Below are 12,855 nucleotides of genomic sequence, written 5' to 3'. Positions count from 1 at the left end.
TGGGTCCAACATTCCTGTTTTCCTTGGGAGCCCGTCCGTGACTCCCATTCACGGGGTCCAGAGACAGGAGTGGGTGGGGACCTGGGCGTGGCCACTCAGAACAGCTCTGTCACTGGCTGCAGCAATTGGTACAGGCATGGGCACGTGACTCAAGACCGGCCAATGAGAGCGAAGGAGTTTTTTTCTAGGACGTATTTAAAGAGATTATTTCCATGGCTGTGCAAAGGCCAGCTGGGTCCCGCAGCAGGTGAGGGCCCCCCTGAGAAAGTGTCCACACGGGAGGGCAAAGCCAAGAGGGGGAGAAATCAAGGCCCAAGCCAATTTCGGGGCCTCCGAATGTAGCTGTACCTGAAGCCAAGTCAACCCATGTACTAATAAGCCTCTTTTAAAAATCATTTTAAGTTCCTATCACTTGCTTCCAAGAGTCCTGATACAAGCAGACAAAGTGGCCAGGCGCGGTGGCTCATGCCTGTAATCCCAACACTTTGGAAAGCTGAGGCAGGTGGATTGCTTGAGGTCAGAAGTTCGAGACCAGCCTGGCCATATGGTGAAAGCCCATCTCTACTAAAAAATACAAAAATTGGCCAGGTGCAGTGGCTCACGCCTGTAATCCCAGCACTTTGGGAGGCTAAGGCGGGCGGATCACCTGAGGTCAGGAGTTCGAGACCAGCCTGATCAACATGGAGAAAGCCCATCTCTACTAAAAATACAAAAGTAGCCAGGCATGGTGCTGCATGCCTGTAATCCCAACTACTCGGAAGGCTGAGGCAGGAGAATCGCTTGAACCTGGTAGGTGGAGGTTGCGGTGAGCCGAGATCATGCCATTGCACTCCAGCCTGGGTGGCAAGAGTGAAACCTGGTCTCAAAAAAAAAAGTAAAAATACAAAAATTAGCTGGGCATGGTGGTAAGCACCTGTAATCCCAGCTACTGGGGAGGTTGACGCAGAAGAATTGCTTGAACCTGGGAGGCGGAAGTTGTAAGTGAGTCGAGATCATGCCACTGCACTCCAGCCTGGGCAACAAAGTGAGACTTAGTATCAAACAAATAAAATAAAATAAAAGTGACTAAATTGGCCAGGCGCAGTAGCTCACGCCTGTAATCCCAGTACTTTGGGAGGCAGAGGCAGGTGGATCATCTGAGGTCAGGAGTTCCAGACCAGCCTGGCCAACATGGTGAAACCCCATCTCTACTAAAAATTAAAAAATTAGCCGAGTGTGGTGGTGGGCACCTGTAGTCCCAGCTACTTGGGAGGCTGAGGCAGGAGAATTGCTTGAACCCAGGAGGTGGAGGCTGCAGTGAGCTGAGATCGCACCACTGCCCTCCAGCCTGGGCGACAGAGCAAGACATTGTCTCAAAAACAAAAAAATGAACAAACAAACAAAAAACAGTGACTAAATTGATAGCAAAGAAATGGAAGGGAGGGAGCAGGAGGATCATCAGTTTCCATCCTTTTACTGTGTGCGCAAATGTAATTTGGCTGCAGGTGGGGTCTGTGCAGATCCCGGGTGAGGGGCGAGTGGGCTATGGTCTGTTTAACTCCACCTGTTTAGACTGCAGCGCAGCCTTGTCCATGCTTCGTGACTCAGCCTTGTCCTCAGGGAAGCTGGGGCTGGTGCAACTTTCAGAAGTGGTCCCAGGTAAGCCCAGCCCTCTTGCGTCCATGGGTGGGGAACGCCGGTACAGGCCTAGCAGCTGGCTTTCCGGGGCTAGGTGGAGGGACAAGAGCGGTGATGTGTGGTGTTCGCCACTTTCCATGGTGCAAATACTCCTGCATGGCTGAGTGCAAGTGTTCAAGGTGCAGTCACCGACATTGGAGTTGGGAAGAGATTTGCAGTCAGCTCCAGAGCCCGCATGAGCCATCTCCCACCCGCCCCTGCCCCATGCCTTCTTCCCTCCTGGCCCTGCTGCCTGGGATCTCACTGCTGCTCTCCAAGTGAGGAATTCCATTAAGACTTCTTAAGACTTCTTTTCAGTTGACCTGGCAGAACCCCACCTCAAATTGGCTTAAGCAAAGAAGACGGAGATTTGCCGGCTCCAATCCTAAAGAATCCGGGCTGCAACCGGGTGTAGGGGTCGTCGACTGCCAGGGCTCTGAGTGCTCCCCCAGGCTCTGCTTTTTCCAGAGGACACTCATGGGGCTTCCCTGATGGGGGGAAGGTGGCCGCCCGAGGCTGTGGCTTGGCTTCCAGTGGAGTGACATCGCCTCTTTCCTGGCAGTTCCAGCCACCATCCCAGGGCTGATTCTCAGGGGCCCGGCTTTGGCCGCTTGTCTGGCCAGACCCAGGGTGACCCCGCCAGGAGCAAGGTGTGTTCAGAGAGTGGGGGGCAGCACTCCCGCAGGACAGCCGAGGATGCGGTTCCCAGAGTGATGATGGGGCGCCCCCCTCACTGGTCGTGCGCCCTTGCCATGGACCCCGAGCCGACCTCGGCCCCTCCCTGACTCGGTTGCTCTCAGGTCCAAGGCCACTGCTGCTGCCTGTGTCTCCCAGCGTCAGCCTCTGAGCTTGTCCTGACCCCACTTTTGGCTTCCCCACCGGCTTCACATCTGCTCGAAGGATCTCAGTCCTCCCTGCCACAGACCGAAAGACGGATCCGGTGTCTCTCCCGGGCCGTGGAAATGAGCTGGGTCATCCCTCCCTTGGCTCCCGTCCACACGGGCCAATCTGGTTTCACTTTATTTGTCATTTTCTCCAAAACCCAGTTTCCTTTTTCTTTCTCTCCCACTCAGCTTCACGTGCTCCCGGTCCCCTCCCCGTCTCTGCAGCTGATTTTTCCAGGTTCTCGCTCCTCTCCTTCACAGGTTTTCTGTCCTCTTTGTTCACCCGGATTGGGAATCGGGAGCCGCTGGGGACGGAGGGAACGAGAACCTCAGATGAAGGACAGGTAGGGCTAGAGAAAGGTTTTCAGAGAGAAACAGAGAAGAACGAGATGAAAACACAGCAACCCCTGGATGGAAGGAGGGGCGGTGCCCATAAGAGGAAGGGAAGGGAGTGGACGATGTGCAGAGAACTGAGCACAGACAGGCTCCTGAGGCCTGGGCCATGCCGTGGCAGGGCCAGAAACAAAGCGAAACAAACGGAGAGGCCAAGGAAATTTCCGTTGGTGCGGACACTGCCAGCAGTTTTCCTAGCAGATGGGGGTGCCAGCAGTTGGAGCAAGCACGGGCCAAGGATGATTAGTAACAGAGGTGGCGGCAAAGGCTCTTTCCAGGGAATGTGCATGGCCTTGAAGGCCAAGGAGGAAAGGCTGGGGGAGCAAAGCGGGTGGAGGAGGGAATGGGGAGAGGAGAGGTGCCAGTCACAAAGGAAAACAGCAGCCAGATCCATGTGCTGCCACACTGTGCCTGTCCCACCTCGAGTGTCCCCGCAGACAGCTCAGCTCATTCCCTAAAGGTGCGGGAGGGCCCAGCTCATTGGGCAAGGCTGTTTGAAGCACTTGGCATCGTTCTGGGAGAATTAAGCATTTAGTAGACAATAGCTTCCTTCAAAATGAATCCAAACGAGGCCTGAGAGCTCGGAGTTGGGGGGTGCCTGCCAGGCTGTCCGCATGAAAGGAGGAGGCTCTAGGGACCTCTTCACTCCTCTAGTGGGGCACAAATCGGCAGCTCCAAGATGAGAGACAGGGGAAGAGTGAATTCCTTGGAGGGGAATCCTGGCACTGTGAGGACTGGGACTGTGGCCGTCTGGTTCAAGGACGACCCCTGGACTGAGAGGAAAGGATGTGACCATCACGCTTATATCCTGGGAAAGTTATTTATCGTTGCAAATTCATAAACTGGCAGTCTAGTTCCTAAAACGACTATATGTGTGTGCACGTGTGTGTGCATGTGTGTTTGTGTGTGTGTTCATGTGCATGTGTGCACATGTGCACTGTGTATACATGTGTGCATGTGTGTTCATGTGTGTGCACATGTGTGCATGTGTTCGTGTATGTGTTCATGTGCGGGTGTGTATGTGTGCACTGTGTGAGCATGTGTGTATACGTACGTGCACGTGTGTTCGTGTGCATGTGTGCACATGTGTGTTTGTGTGTGCGCATGTGTTTGTGTGTGCGTGTGTGCACACATGTGTGTTTCCATCTCCATTCTGTATGTAGCTCCTGTTCCTTCCCTCAGGCTTGGGTGTGAATATTTTGGGGGAAGTTAGGTAGAAGTCAGTGTCCCCTCGTTCTGTACAGATGTTTTCTCTGCTTTCTGGTCCTCAAGACTGAAAAATGAAAATGTACCAAACAGCTTCCAAAGTGTACCTGTTAGAGATTCAGCCACTGGGGAGCCACTGTTCCTGTTCTTGCTCACTTCCAATTCTAAATTCCCAGAGCAGTGACTCTGATTGGCCCAGCCCTGCACTAATTAGGAGTGGGACTGAGGAAGGGGCTCTGATTGGTCCAGCATGGTTTGAGTGCCCATCGCTGTCCAATCAACTGTGACCAGGGGTGGGATCATGCTGGACAAAATGTCAGGCGGTGGAGCCACTGTTGTTATCATTTGGATCCAAAAGCCCATTTCTTTTTTTTTTTCTTTGAGACAGAGTCTCGCTCTGTCGCCCAGGCTGGAGTGCAGTGGCGCGATCTCGGCTCACTGCAAGCTCTGCCTCCCACGTTCACGCCATTCTCCTGCCTCAGCCTGCCGAGTAGCTGGGACTACAGGTGCCCGCCACCATGCCCTGCTAATTTTTTTTTTTTGTATTTTTATTACAAATGGGGTTTCACCGTGCTAGCCACGATGGTCTTGATCTCCTGACCTCGTGATCCTCCCGCCCCGGCCTCCCAAAGTGCTGGGATTACAGGCGTGAGCCACCATGCCCGGCCCAAAAGCCCATTTCTAATCGTCCAGCTTCCCAGATGGTTCCCAGGTGCACGGCAACCCCCGTGTGCTGTGTAGTCTTTTGTAGGGACAAAGGGTCAATCAAGACAGGGAAATCCCTGCTCCCATGGAGCTTGCGTTCTGGTGGGATAAGAAAATTAGTAAACATTAATTAATAAATAGGTACTTCTCTACACAAGTTTGCAGAATAATAAACAAATATGTACATAAGAAAGAAGATGGTTTTGGATAGCGATAAGTGCTGTGATGAAAATGAAACCAGGTGTTAGGCCAGCGATGACTCCACTGAGGGAGGTTGTGAGCATTACACAACATAGTGAGGAAAGACCCCACTGGACCCAAGTCCCAGCTGGTAAGAAAGTGCCAGCTTCGTGACGGTGGGGAGAGGCATTCCAGCATCACCGTTTTAAAATACGAGCATCCTAAATGTTACACAAACCATACTTATGCTAAATATTTGAGATCTACACTGAAAATGTGTTGCTTTCTTTGTAATTCAAACTTAACTGAGCGTCCTGTGTCTTCTCTGAGAACTCTTCTCTAATTGTGAAGCTGCAAGTTCAAGGGGCTAGGCAGAAACAGGCCTGGCAGGTTCAGGGAACAGGCAGAGTGGCTGAGTGTACGAGAGTGTGGAGGGAGTGGACTGAGTCTTTGTGGTAATATTCACAGGCCAGGGATGTAATTATTATTATTTTTTTTGAGATGAGGCCTTGCTCTGTGGCCCAGGCTGGAGCACAGTGGTGTGATCTTGGCTCACTGCAGCTTCTACCTCCTGGATTCAAACGATTCTCCTGCCTCAGCCTCCCAAGTAGCTGGGATTACAGGCATCTGCCACCATGCCCAGCTAATTTCACCATGCCCAGCTAATTTTTGTATTTTTAGTAGAGACAGGGTTTTGCCATGTTGGCCAGGCTGGTCTCGAACTCCTAAGCTCAGGTGATCCACCCGCCTCAGCCTCCCAAAGTGCTGGGATTACAGGCATGAACCACCGCGCCCAGCCTAGGGGTGTAATTTAGCAAGTAGCTGTTTTATATGCTTTGTCTGTGTCCCCAGCAAATCTCATCTTGAATTGTAGCAGTTTCCCCATCCTGTTGTCATGGTAGTGAATAAGTATCACGAGATCTGATGAGTTTTTTGTTTGTTTGTTCATTTGTTTTTTGAGATGGAGTCTCGCTCCCTCAAGCTGGAGTGTAGTGGTATGATCTCGGCTCACTGCAACCTCTGCCTCCCAGGTACAAGCGTTTCTCCCGCCTCAGTCTCCTGAGTAACTGGGATTACAGATGTGTGCTACCATGCCTGGCTAATTTTTGTATTTTTAGTAGAGACAGAGTTTCACCATGTGGGCCAGCCTGGTCTCGAACTCCCGACCTCAAGCTATCCACCCACCTCAGCCTCCCAAAGTGCTGGGATTACAGGCGTAAGCCACTGCACCCAGCCAATCTGATGGTTTTTTTTTTTTTTTTTTTTGAGACGGAGTCTCGCTCTGTCACCCAGGCTGGAGTGCAGTGGCGCGATCTTTGCTCACTGCAAGCTCCACCTCCCAGGTTCATGCCATTCTCCTGCCGCACGCTCCCGAGTAACCCCTTTTGCTTGGTTCTCATTCTCTCTCTTGGCTGCCGCCATGCAAGACCTGCCTTTCGCCTTCTGCCATGATTGTGAGGCCTCCCCAGCCACGTGGAACTGTGAGTCCATTCAACCTCTTTTTCTTTGTAAATTACCCAGTCTCGGGTATAGCTTAATCAGCAGGATGAAAACAGACTAATACACTGTTGTTACTTATTAAGTTTTATTGGCTTATTTTGAAAACAAAAGCTTACCAAATACACGTGGTTATGGGAAGGGGCCAGAAAGTTACACTGCAAGTAAAAATATCAGTAACTAGGTTTACTGGGTGGCGATGGCATAAACAATAGTTTTTCCTTTTTTTTTTTTTTTTTTGAGACAGGATCTTGCTCTGTCACCCAGGCTGCAGTGCAGTGGTGCGATCACAGCCCACTGCAGCCTCGGCCTCCCGAGCTCATTTGATCCTCCCACCTCAGCCTCCTGAGTAGCTGCATCTACAGGTGTGAGCCACCAAAAAAAAAAACATTATTTTTGACACAGGATCTGGCACTGTTGCCCAAGATGAAGTGCATCTGGGCTCACTGCAAGCTTCTCCTGAGCTCAAACCACCCTCTCACCTTAGCCTTCCAAGTAGCTGGGACTACAGGCTCAGTCCACCACGCCCGGCCTTGTTTTTCCTTTGTAAACATCATTCTACAATGCAATGCTGTGGGTACATCACTTTTTCCTTTTTTTTTTTTTTTTTTTTTTTGAGATGGAGTCTCGCTCTGTCACCGAGGCTAGACTGCAGTGGCACGATCTCGGCTCACTGCAACCTCCGCCTCCCAGGTTCAAGGAATTCTCCTGCCTCAGCCTCCCGAGTAGCTGGGACTGCAGGCGCCTGTCACCACGCCTGGATAATTTTTTATTTTTAGTAGAGACGGGGTTTCATCATCTTGGCCAGACTGGTCTCGAACTCCTGACATTGTGATCCACCTGCCTCGGCCTCCCAAAGTGCTGGGATTACAGGCGTGAGCCACCGCACCTGGCCACACTTTTTCAATGTGAAGTTTTCTTTGAAAGTTCATACATCCAGTTTGGGCCTTGGAGGAAAGCAGTCAGTGACAGAAATTCCATGACTCAGAGTGAGTTTGGTGGAGCTTCGAATTGTAGATTGTTTCCCACAGACCACTGCAGGCTCAAAGCCCTGACTGCAGGACCCCGGGTGATAAAAGTGATCAAAGGCGAGTGTGGTCGGACGTGCGCTGCAACGCGAGTCGAGGTTTCGTGGAGCCTCCTTCAGTGGCTCCTGGGGCAGTTGTGTGGATGAAGAGGGCCACGTCCGTGAAGCGCTCAGGATGCAGCTGCTGGTGGGGCGGCCATGCCGGCCACATCGCTCACACTCCTCACCCGTCTACTCGGTGCCCCGCGTTTTCCTTGGCTCCTCTGTGGATTAATTCTCGTTCTAAAGATAGGGGAGGCCGAGGTGTCTTCTCAGCTCTGTTCCTGGCTCATTGCTGCGCTTCTCTGTGCCCCTCCACCCCCCCACCCCCAACGAGGGGAATGAGAACCTTGCCTAGGGAAACACTCTGGGGACGGTGGCCCGTGACTCCATGCCAGCCCCTCCCAAGCCCAGCCGCCAGCTCAGGTCCTGACCACCTTGTGGACTGCCTGGTCCTCCAGCCCCGCGCTCGTCCCCGCGTCCTCCTTCCTGCTCTTGCGTGGTTCCCTAGTGTTGCTCTCTGCCAGTAGCTGAGCCCCCGTGCCCACCCACTGCAAGTGCACTTTCCCTCCCTCCTGGCTTCCCCACTGCGTTGCTCCCCTGCAGGGGCCAGTGAGTGGCTCTAGCTGTGTTCAGACGGCTCTGTGCCTCCTCCTCCCACCCCAGTTCCTCAGCCTTGGAGACAGACGCGGGTGCAGCAGGGCTGAACGGCACTCCAAGCTCGTGGGGCTGGCGGTCCGCATCTGAACCCGCCGCGTGGCTAGCACCCCCTGAGCGTTTTGGTCAATTTGCCATCGTCCCACCCTTCAGTGCCGTGGGCGGTTGACTGACGAAAATCTGCACTTAATAGAAATCCCTGTGGATGCGGGATATGGACAGTGATGAGCTCAGGACCAGCCAGCAACCCCGTCAGGCGGTAATGCCCACCATGGTCACCTGTGACTTCCTCTCGCCACTGCTCGGAGCTCCGGCAAAGCCACGGGCAACAACACATTTCTGCTCCATACAGGAAGCTCCTGTTGTAAGTCGGTGACGTGGCTGCGGTTTCCTCTCAGCAAATATTGAGCAAACACGGACTGTGCCGGGTGATATGCTGGGTCCCAAACCCTTCCCAGACCCAGCCCTGGCACTCACGGAGATCCAGCTAGGAAGTCCGGGAAAAGGGCATCGGGGAAATAAACGAAGGCAAGCACAGTGGATGAACGTGCTGCCGCCGCTCCCCACGCCTCTTGTGGTGGACATCCCTTACGCTTCCTCATGGGGGACGTCCCTTACGCTTCCTCATGGGGGACGTCCCTTACGCTTCCTCATGGGGGACGTCCCTTACGCTTCCTCATGGGGGACGTCCCTTACGCTTCCTCATGGGGGACGTCACTTACGCTTCCTCATGGGGGACGTCACTTACGCTTCCTCATGGTGGACGTCACTTACGCTTCCTGGTGCCCTCCCAGATGACCCCCCTTGGGCCACTACACACGACCGCACCTGGCAAGAGCAGACAAGGATGGTCTACTCACCGAGCCTGCAAGGCTGGTGTGCAGGACGGCCCAGCTACGCTCCCCAGGTGTGTGCAAGACCGGGGACGAGTCAGTCATTGGGAGGTGAGGTGCTGGGGCAGTGTGGGGTGGAGGAGGAGGGAGGGAAGCTGAGTGTGGGCTCTTCATACTGGAGAGGAGGGGAGGGCCATGGCGCAGAGACTCAGATGGGAAGGTGCGAGAAAGAGCAGAGATTTCAAAGAAGCTACGGTGGAGACCCACGGAAGTGGAATGCTGAGGCTTTTCTGTCTGAAATGCTGAATAGACTCTAGCACACGCAAACAGCCCACCACAGCAAGCTGCAGGATTCTTCTGGGCTTTTAACAGTGGTCTTGTCAAAAAAAATTAGCCAGGCATGGTGGTCCCAGCTACTCAGGAGGTAGAGAGGGGAGGATGGCTGCAGTGAGCCATGATCACACCACTGCACTCCAGCCTGGGTGACAGAATGAGACCCCTGTCTCAAAAAAAAAAAGACTGGAACATTCAAAACCTGTTGATGGGCCAGGTGTGGTGGCTCACACCTATAATTCCAGCACTTTGGGAGGCCGAGGCAGGTGGATCACCTGAGGTCAGGAGTTTGAGACCAGCCTGGCCAACATGGCGAAACCCCATCTCTACTAAATATGCAAAAATTAGCCAGTTGTGGTGGTGCATGCCTGTAATCCCAGCTACATGGGAGGCTGAGGCAGGAGAATTGCTTGAACCTGGGAGGCAGAGGCTGCAGCGAGCCAATATTGTACCACTGCATCCAGCCTGGGTGACAGAGCGAGACTCTGTCTCAAAAAAAAAAACCCTGTTGGGGTTTGTTCGCGAAGGCCCCCCTTCCTTTCGCCACCACCGGCGCCGACCCTATTGCCCCTCCAATCCCATCTCCCGCTGCCCCGACAGTGCCTTTGCCAGCTGGTGCTTCCGTCTGTTCTGTCCTGGCGGCTGTTGTCACGAGGGTCCCTTCCACTGGTCGTCCCTTTCTGCCTGGAGCCGCCATTATCTTCACCTGACAACTAGAAACCCATCTTCGGGACTCCACTGAAACGGCGCTTCCACGGGGGCCCTCCTGGGCGTCCCAAGCAAGTTTAGGGCCCCCAAGCCTGCGCCCTCACCTCTTAGACACACAGCTTTTAATCTCTGCCACCGTCTGCCCCTCCTGGATTCCAAGCTCTGCGAGGGCAAGTCTGAGCCCAGAGCCTCCTCCCTCTGTCCCGGCACACGGGAGAAATTCAGCGGGTGTTGTCCGATGAATGAGGGACTTTTCTTCTTTTATGCTTGCATGACTGGCAAAGCCCCTTCTCATGGACGTGTTCTTAAGACGTATGTATCTTTCGACGTCTTTACGTGCAGGTCTTACCTTGAGACTCATGGTATCTGTTTCAGGGGACTGCGGATCTCTGCCGTAGAGAGATGATGGCAGTGAGGATAGCAATTTTATTTTATTGTGTATTTATTTGTTGAGATGGAGTCTCCCTCTGTCGCCCAGGCTGGAGTGCAGTGACGCAACCTCTGCTCACTGCAACCTCCACCTCCCGGGTTCAAGCGATTCTCTCACCTCCGCCTCCCAAGTAGCTGGGACTACAGTCGCGTGCCACCATGCCCAGCTAATTTTTGTATTTTTAGTAGAGACAGGGTTTCACCATGTTGCCCAGGCTGGTCTCAAATGTCTGACCTCAAGTGATCTGCCCACCTCAGCCTCCCAAAGTGCTGGGATTACCGGTGTGAGCCACCGTGCTTGGGCGATGACAGTAATTTTAATAATAACAATGACACCAGTCATAATAATAGTAAGTGGCTACTATTATTTGAGCTCTCACTGCGTGCCAGGGACTGTTAGGGAGGTACTTTGTAAGCGTCACAGTACTCAATCCGTGCCATGGCCCCCTGAAGTCGGCATCATTATCCTTTTACAAACGTCTAGTCTGGGCCACAGACCTGTAAACAACTTGCAAAGCCCCACCGTGTGAAGCCAGGATGGAGCCCACGTTTGCCTGGCTTTCAAACCAGTGCCAATATGTGATGGTCTCAGAGGCTAACTTCCAGGGAGCAGTCTAGGTTCCGTTGTCTTCGAGTTCTGTGGGCAGGGGCTTGCAGTGGCTGCGGCCCCTTCCTGCCTGAAGAGGTGGCACACAGAAGCCCTCAGCCGTCACCCGTTACAGCTTGGGAACATGCATTAGCTCCCAGGGCGGCACCAGAAGCAGGCCAGTCCCTTGCAGCATTGTGTTATTTGAAATTTCCAGTAATTAGAACATCTCAAACTTCTCTTGTACTAATTTTAAGCCTTCAAACAACCCGTGCCTGCCAAAAGCCTGCTCATCTTAATAAAAGCCCCAAACTACAAATAGATGGCTATTAACAGCATCTGTTGTAATAGCAGAGTCAGTATTCTCTGGGGCCGGCACGTCACAGCCTGGAGCTGGCCCCAAACGTCATCTGTTATTATGTTTGCAGAGTCTGGCACACGCTGAGGCAATCATTCAAGTAAATCTCCATGAGCCGGTTCTGACGCACCTGCTTGCACCCAACGCTGAGGCAACAGTGGCCAGTGCTGCCCGGTGGACCAGCCCTGCTGATAGCAGAGTCTGGGGGATGGGGGCTGGCAGCTTAAAGACCCCTTTTCGTGAATTGGGCTTGCCTTTTTTTTTTTTTTTTAATTAAGGAGAATACCCTGACATTGTATTGTCATTATGAAAAGTCACTTTAGGCTAGGCACAGTGGCTCATGCTTGTAATCCCAGCACTTTGGGAGGCTGAGGCGGCAGATCACTTGAGGTCAAGAGTTCAAGACCAGCCTGGCCCACATGGTGAAACCCCGTCTCTACTAAAAATACAAAAATTAGCTGGGCATGCTGGTGGGTGCCTATAATCCCAGCTACTCGGGAAGCTAAGGTGAGAGAATCGCTTGAGCTCAGGAGGTGGAGGTTGCAGTGAGCCAAGATCTGGCCATTGCACTCCAGCCCAGGTGACAGAGCAAGGCTCCATCTCAAAGAAACAAAAACAAAAACAAAAATTAGTGGGATGTGGTAACACATGTCTGTAGTCCCAGCAACTCAGGAGGCTGAGGCGGGAGGATTACTGGAAACCGGGAGGCAGAGGTTGCAGTGAGCTGAGAGCACCCCGCCACGCTCCAGCCTGGGTGACAGAGTGAGACTCCACGTAAAAAAAAAAGAAGTCACTTTGAGATTATTTTATCCAGGTCTGCAGCCTTAAATTGGGTCCCTAACTTTACTGGCAAGGGAAGTAGCAGAGTTTGGCCTGAACCCTACCACAAAAGCTGAGGGCCTGGACTGTCAGACCTGGGTGAGGTTGTCGGCTAAACTGGGGCAGGTGACTGAACCTCTCTGCGTCTCAATTTCCTCATCTCAAAGTTGGGCTCACAGGACCTGCTCTGTGGGGCCATTGTGAGGAGTTGATCCTGGGAGGAACATCAAGTTACCTCGCAATGCCCAGCAGGTAGCAGGTGCCCAGTGAACGCCAGCTCCTCTGCCACACTCTGGTACGCACGAAGCCTTCTCCATCACAACAACGACGTGAGCTCATGGACAGGATGCGTGGTGCCCGGGACACTCCAGAACCTGGCCATCGAGAGCTTTTGCTCCTTAATCAGCTGTTGCACCCCATGAAGGCTTCAGTGGCTTTCAGTTGGTTGTTGTTTTTTGTTTGTTTGTTTTAGAGTGATTCCTTTACGTCAAGCGTGCTAAGGACTTCGTATTTCCCATGTGACTTAATCGTAACAACAGTCCTGT

General features: G+C 52.9%; 1 protein-coding gene and 1 long non-coding RNA gene across 15 annotated transcripts in view; one reads left to right on the top strand and one right to left on the bottom strand.

Annotated features, from left to right (window-relative positions):
- The window catches only part of CA5A (carbonic anhydrase 5A), a 56,503-nt gene that overhangs the window by 12,447 nt on the left and 31,201 nt on the right, over positions 1 to 12,855 (top strand). For 8 of the 13 annotated variants that reach the window (XR_010114525.1, XR_010114524.1, XM_063613042.1 and 5 more), the window contains exon 1: positions 8,655 to 9,188. The exons of 2 other annotated variants lie outside the window; for them this stretch is intronic. Coding sequence is in view for 9 of the 11 variants with exons in the window: in XM_063613042.1 (XP_063469112.1) it covers positions 8,678 to 9,188 (511 nt within the window). In the remaining 2 variants the exon portion in view is untranslated. Of the gene's footprint in view, positions 1 to 8,654; positions 9,189 to 12,855 lie in introns of those variants that run through there. 3 more of the 13 variants (XM_063613044.1, XM_063613043.1, XM_063613041.1) reach the window with 1 other exon arrangement.
- LOC134731863 (uncharacterized) lies at positions 6,599 to 8,905 on the bottom strand. Of its 2 annotated transcripts, none has more exons than XR_010114527.1 (2): positions 8,524 to 8,905; positions 6,599 to 7,830 (listed from the first exon to the last, which is right to left on the bottom strand). It is a non-coding gene; the product is annotated as an uncharacterized lncRNA (long non-coding RNA). The 2 variants fall into 2 exon arrangements; XR_010114526.1 differs by having other exon boundaries at positions 8,515 to 8,860.

Source organism: Symphalangus syndactylus, chromosome 11, assembly GCF_028878055.3.
Source record: "Symphalangus syndactylus isolate Jambi chromosome 11, NHGRI_mSymSyn1-v2.1_pri, whole genome shotgun sequence".
In the NCBI taxonomy this organism is placed as follows: domain Eukaryota; kingdom Metazoa; phylum Chordata; class Mammalia; order Primates; family Hylobatidae; genus Symphalangus; species Symphalangus syndactylus.
This window is presented reverse-complemented; position numbering and strand designations above follow the sequence as displayed.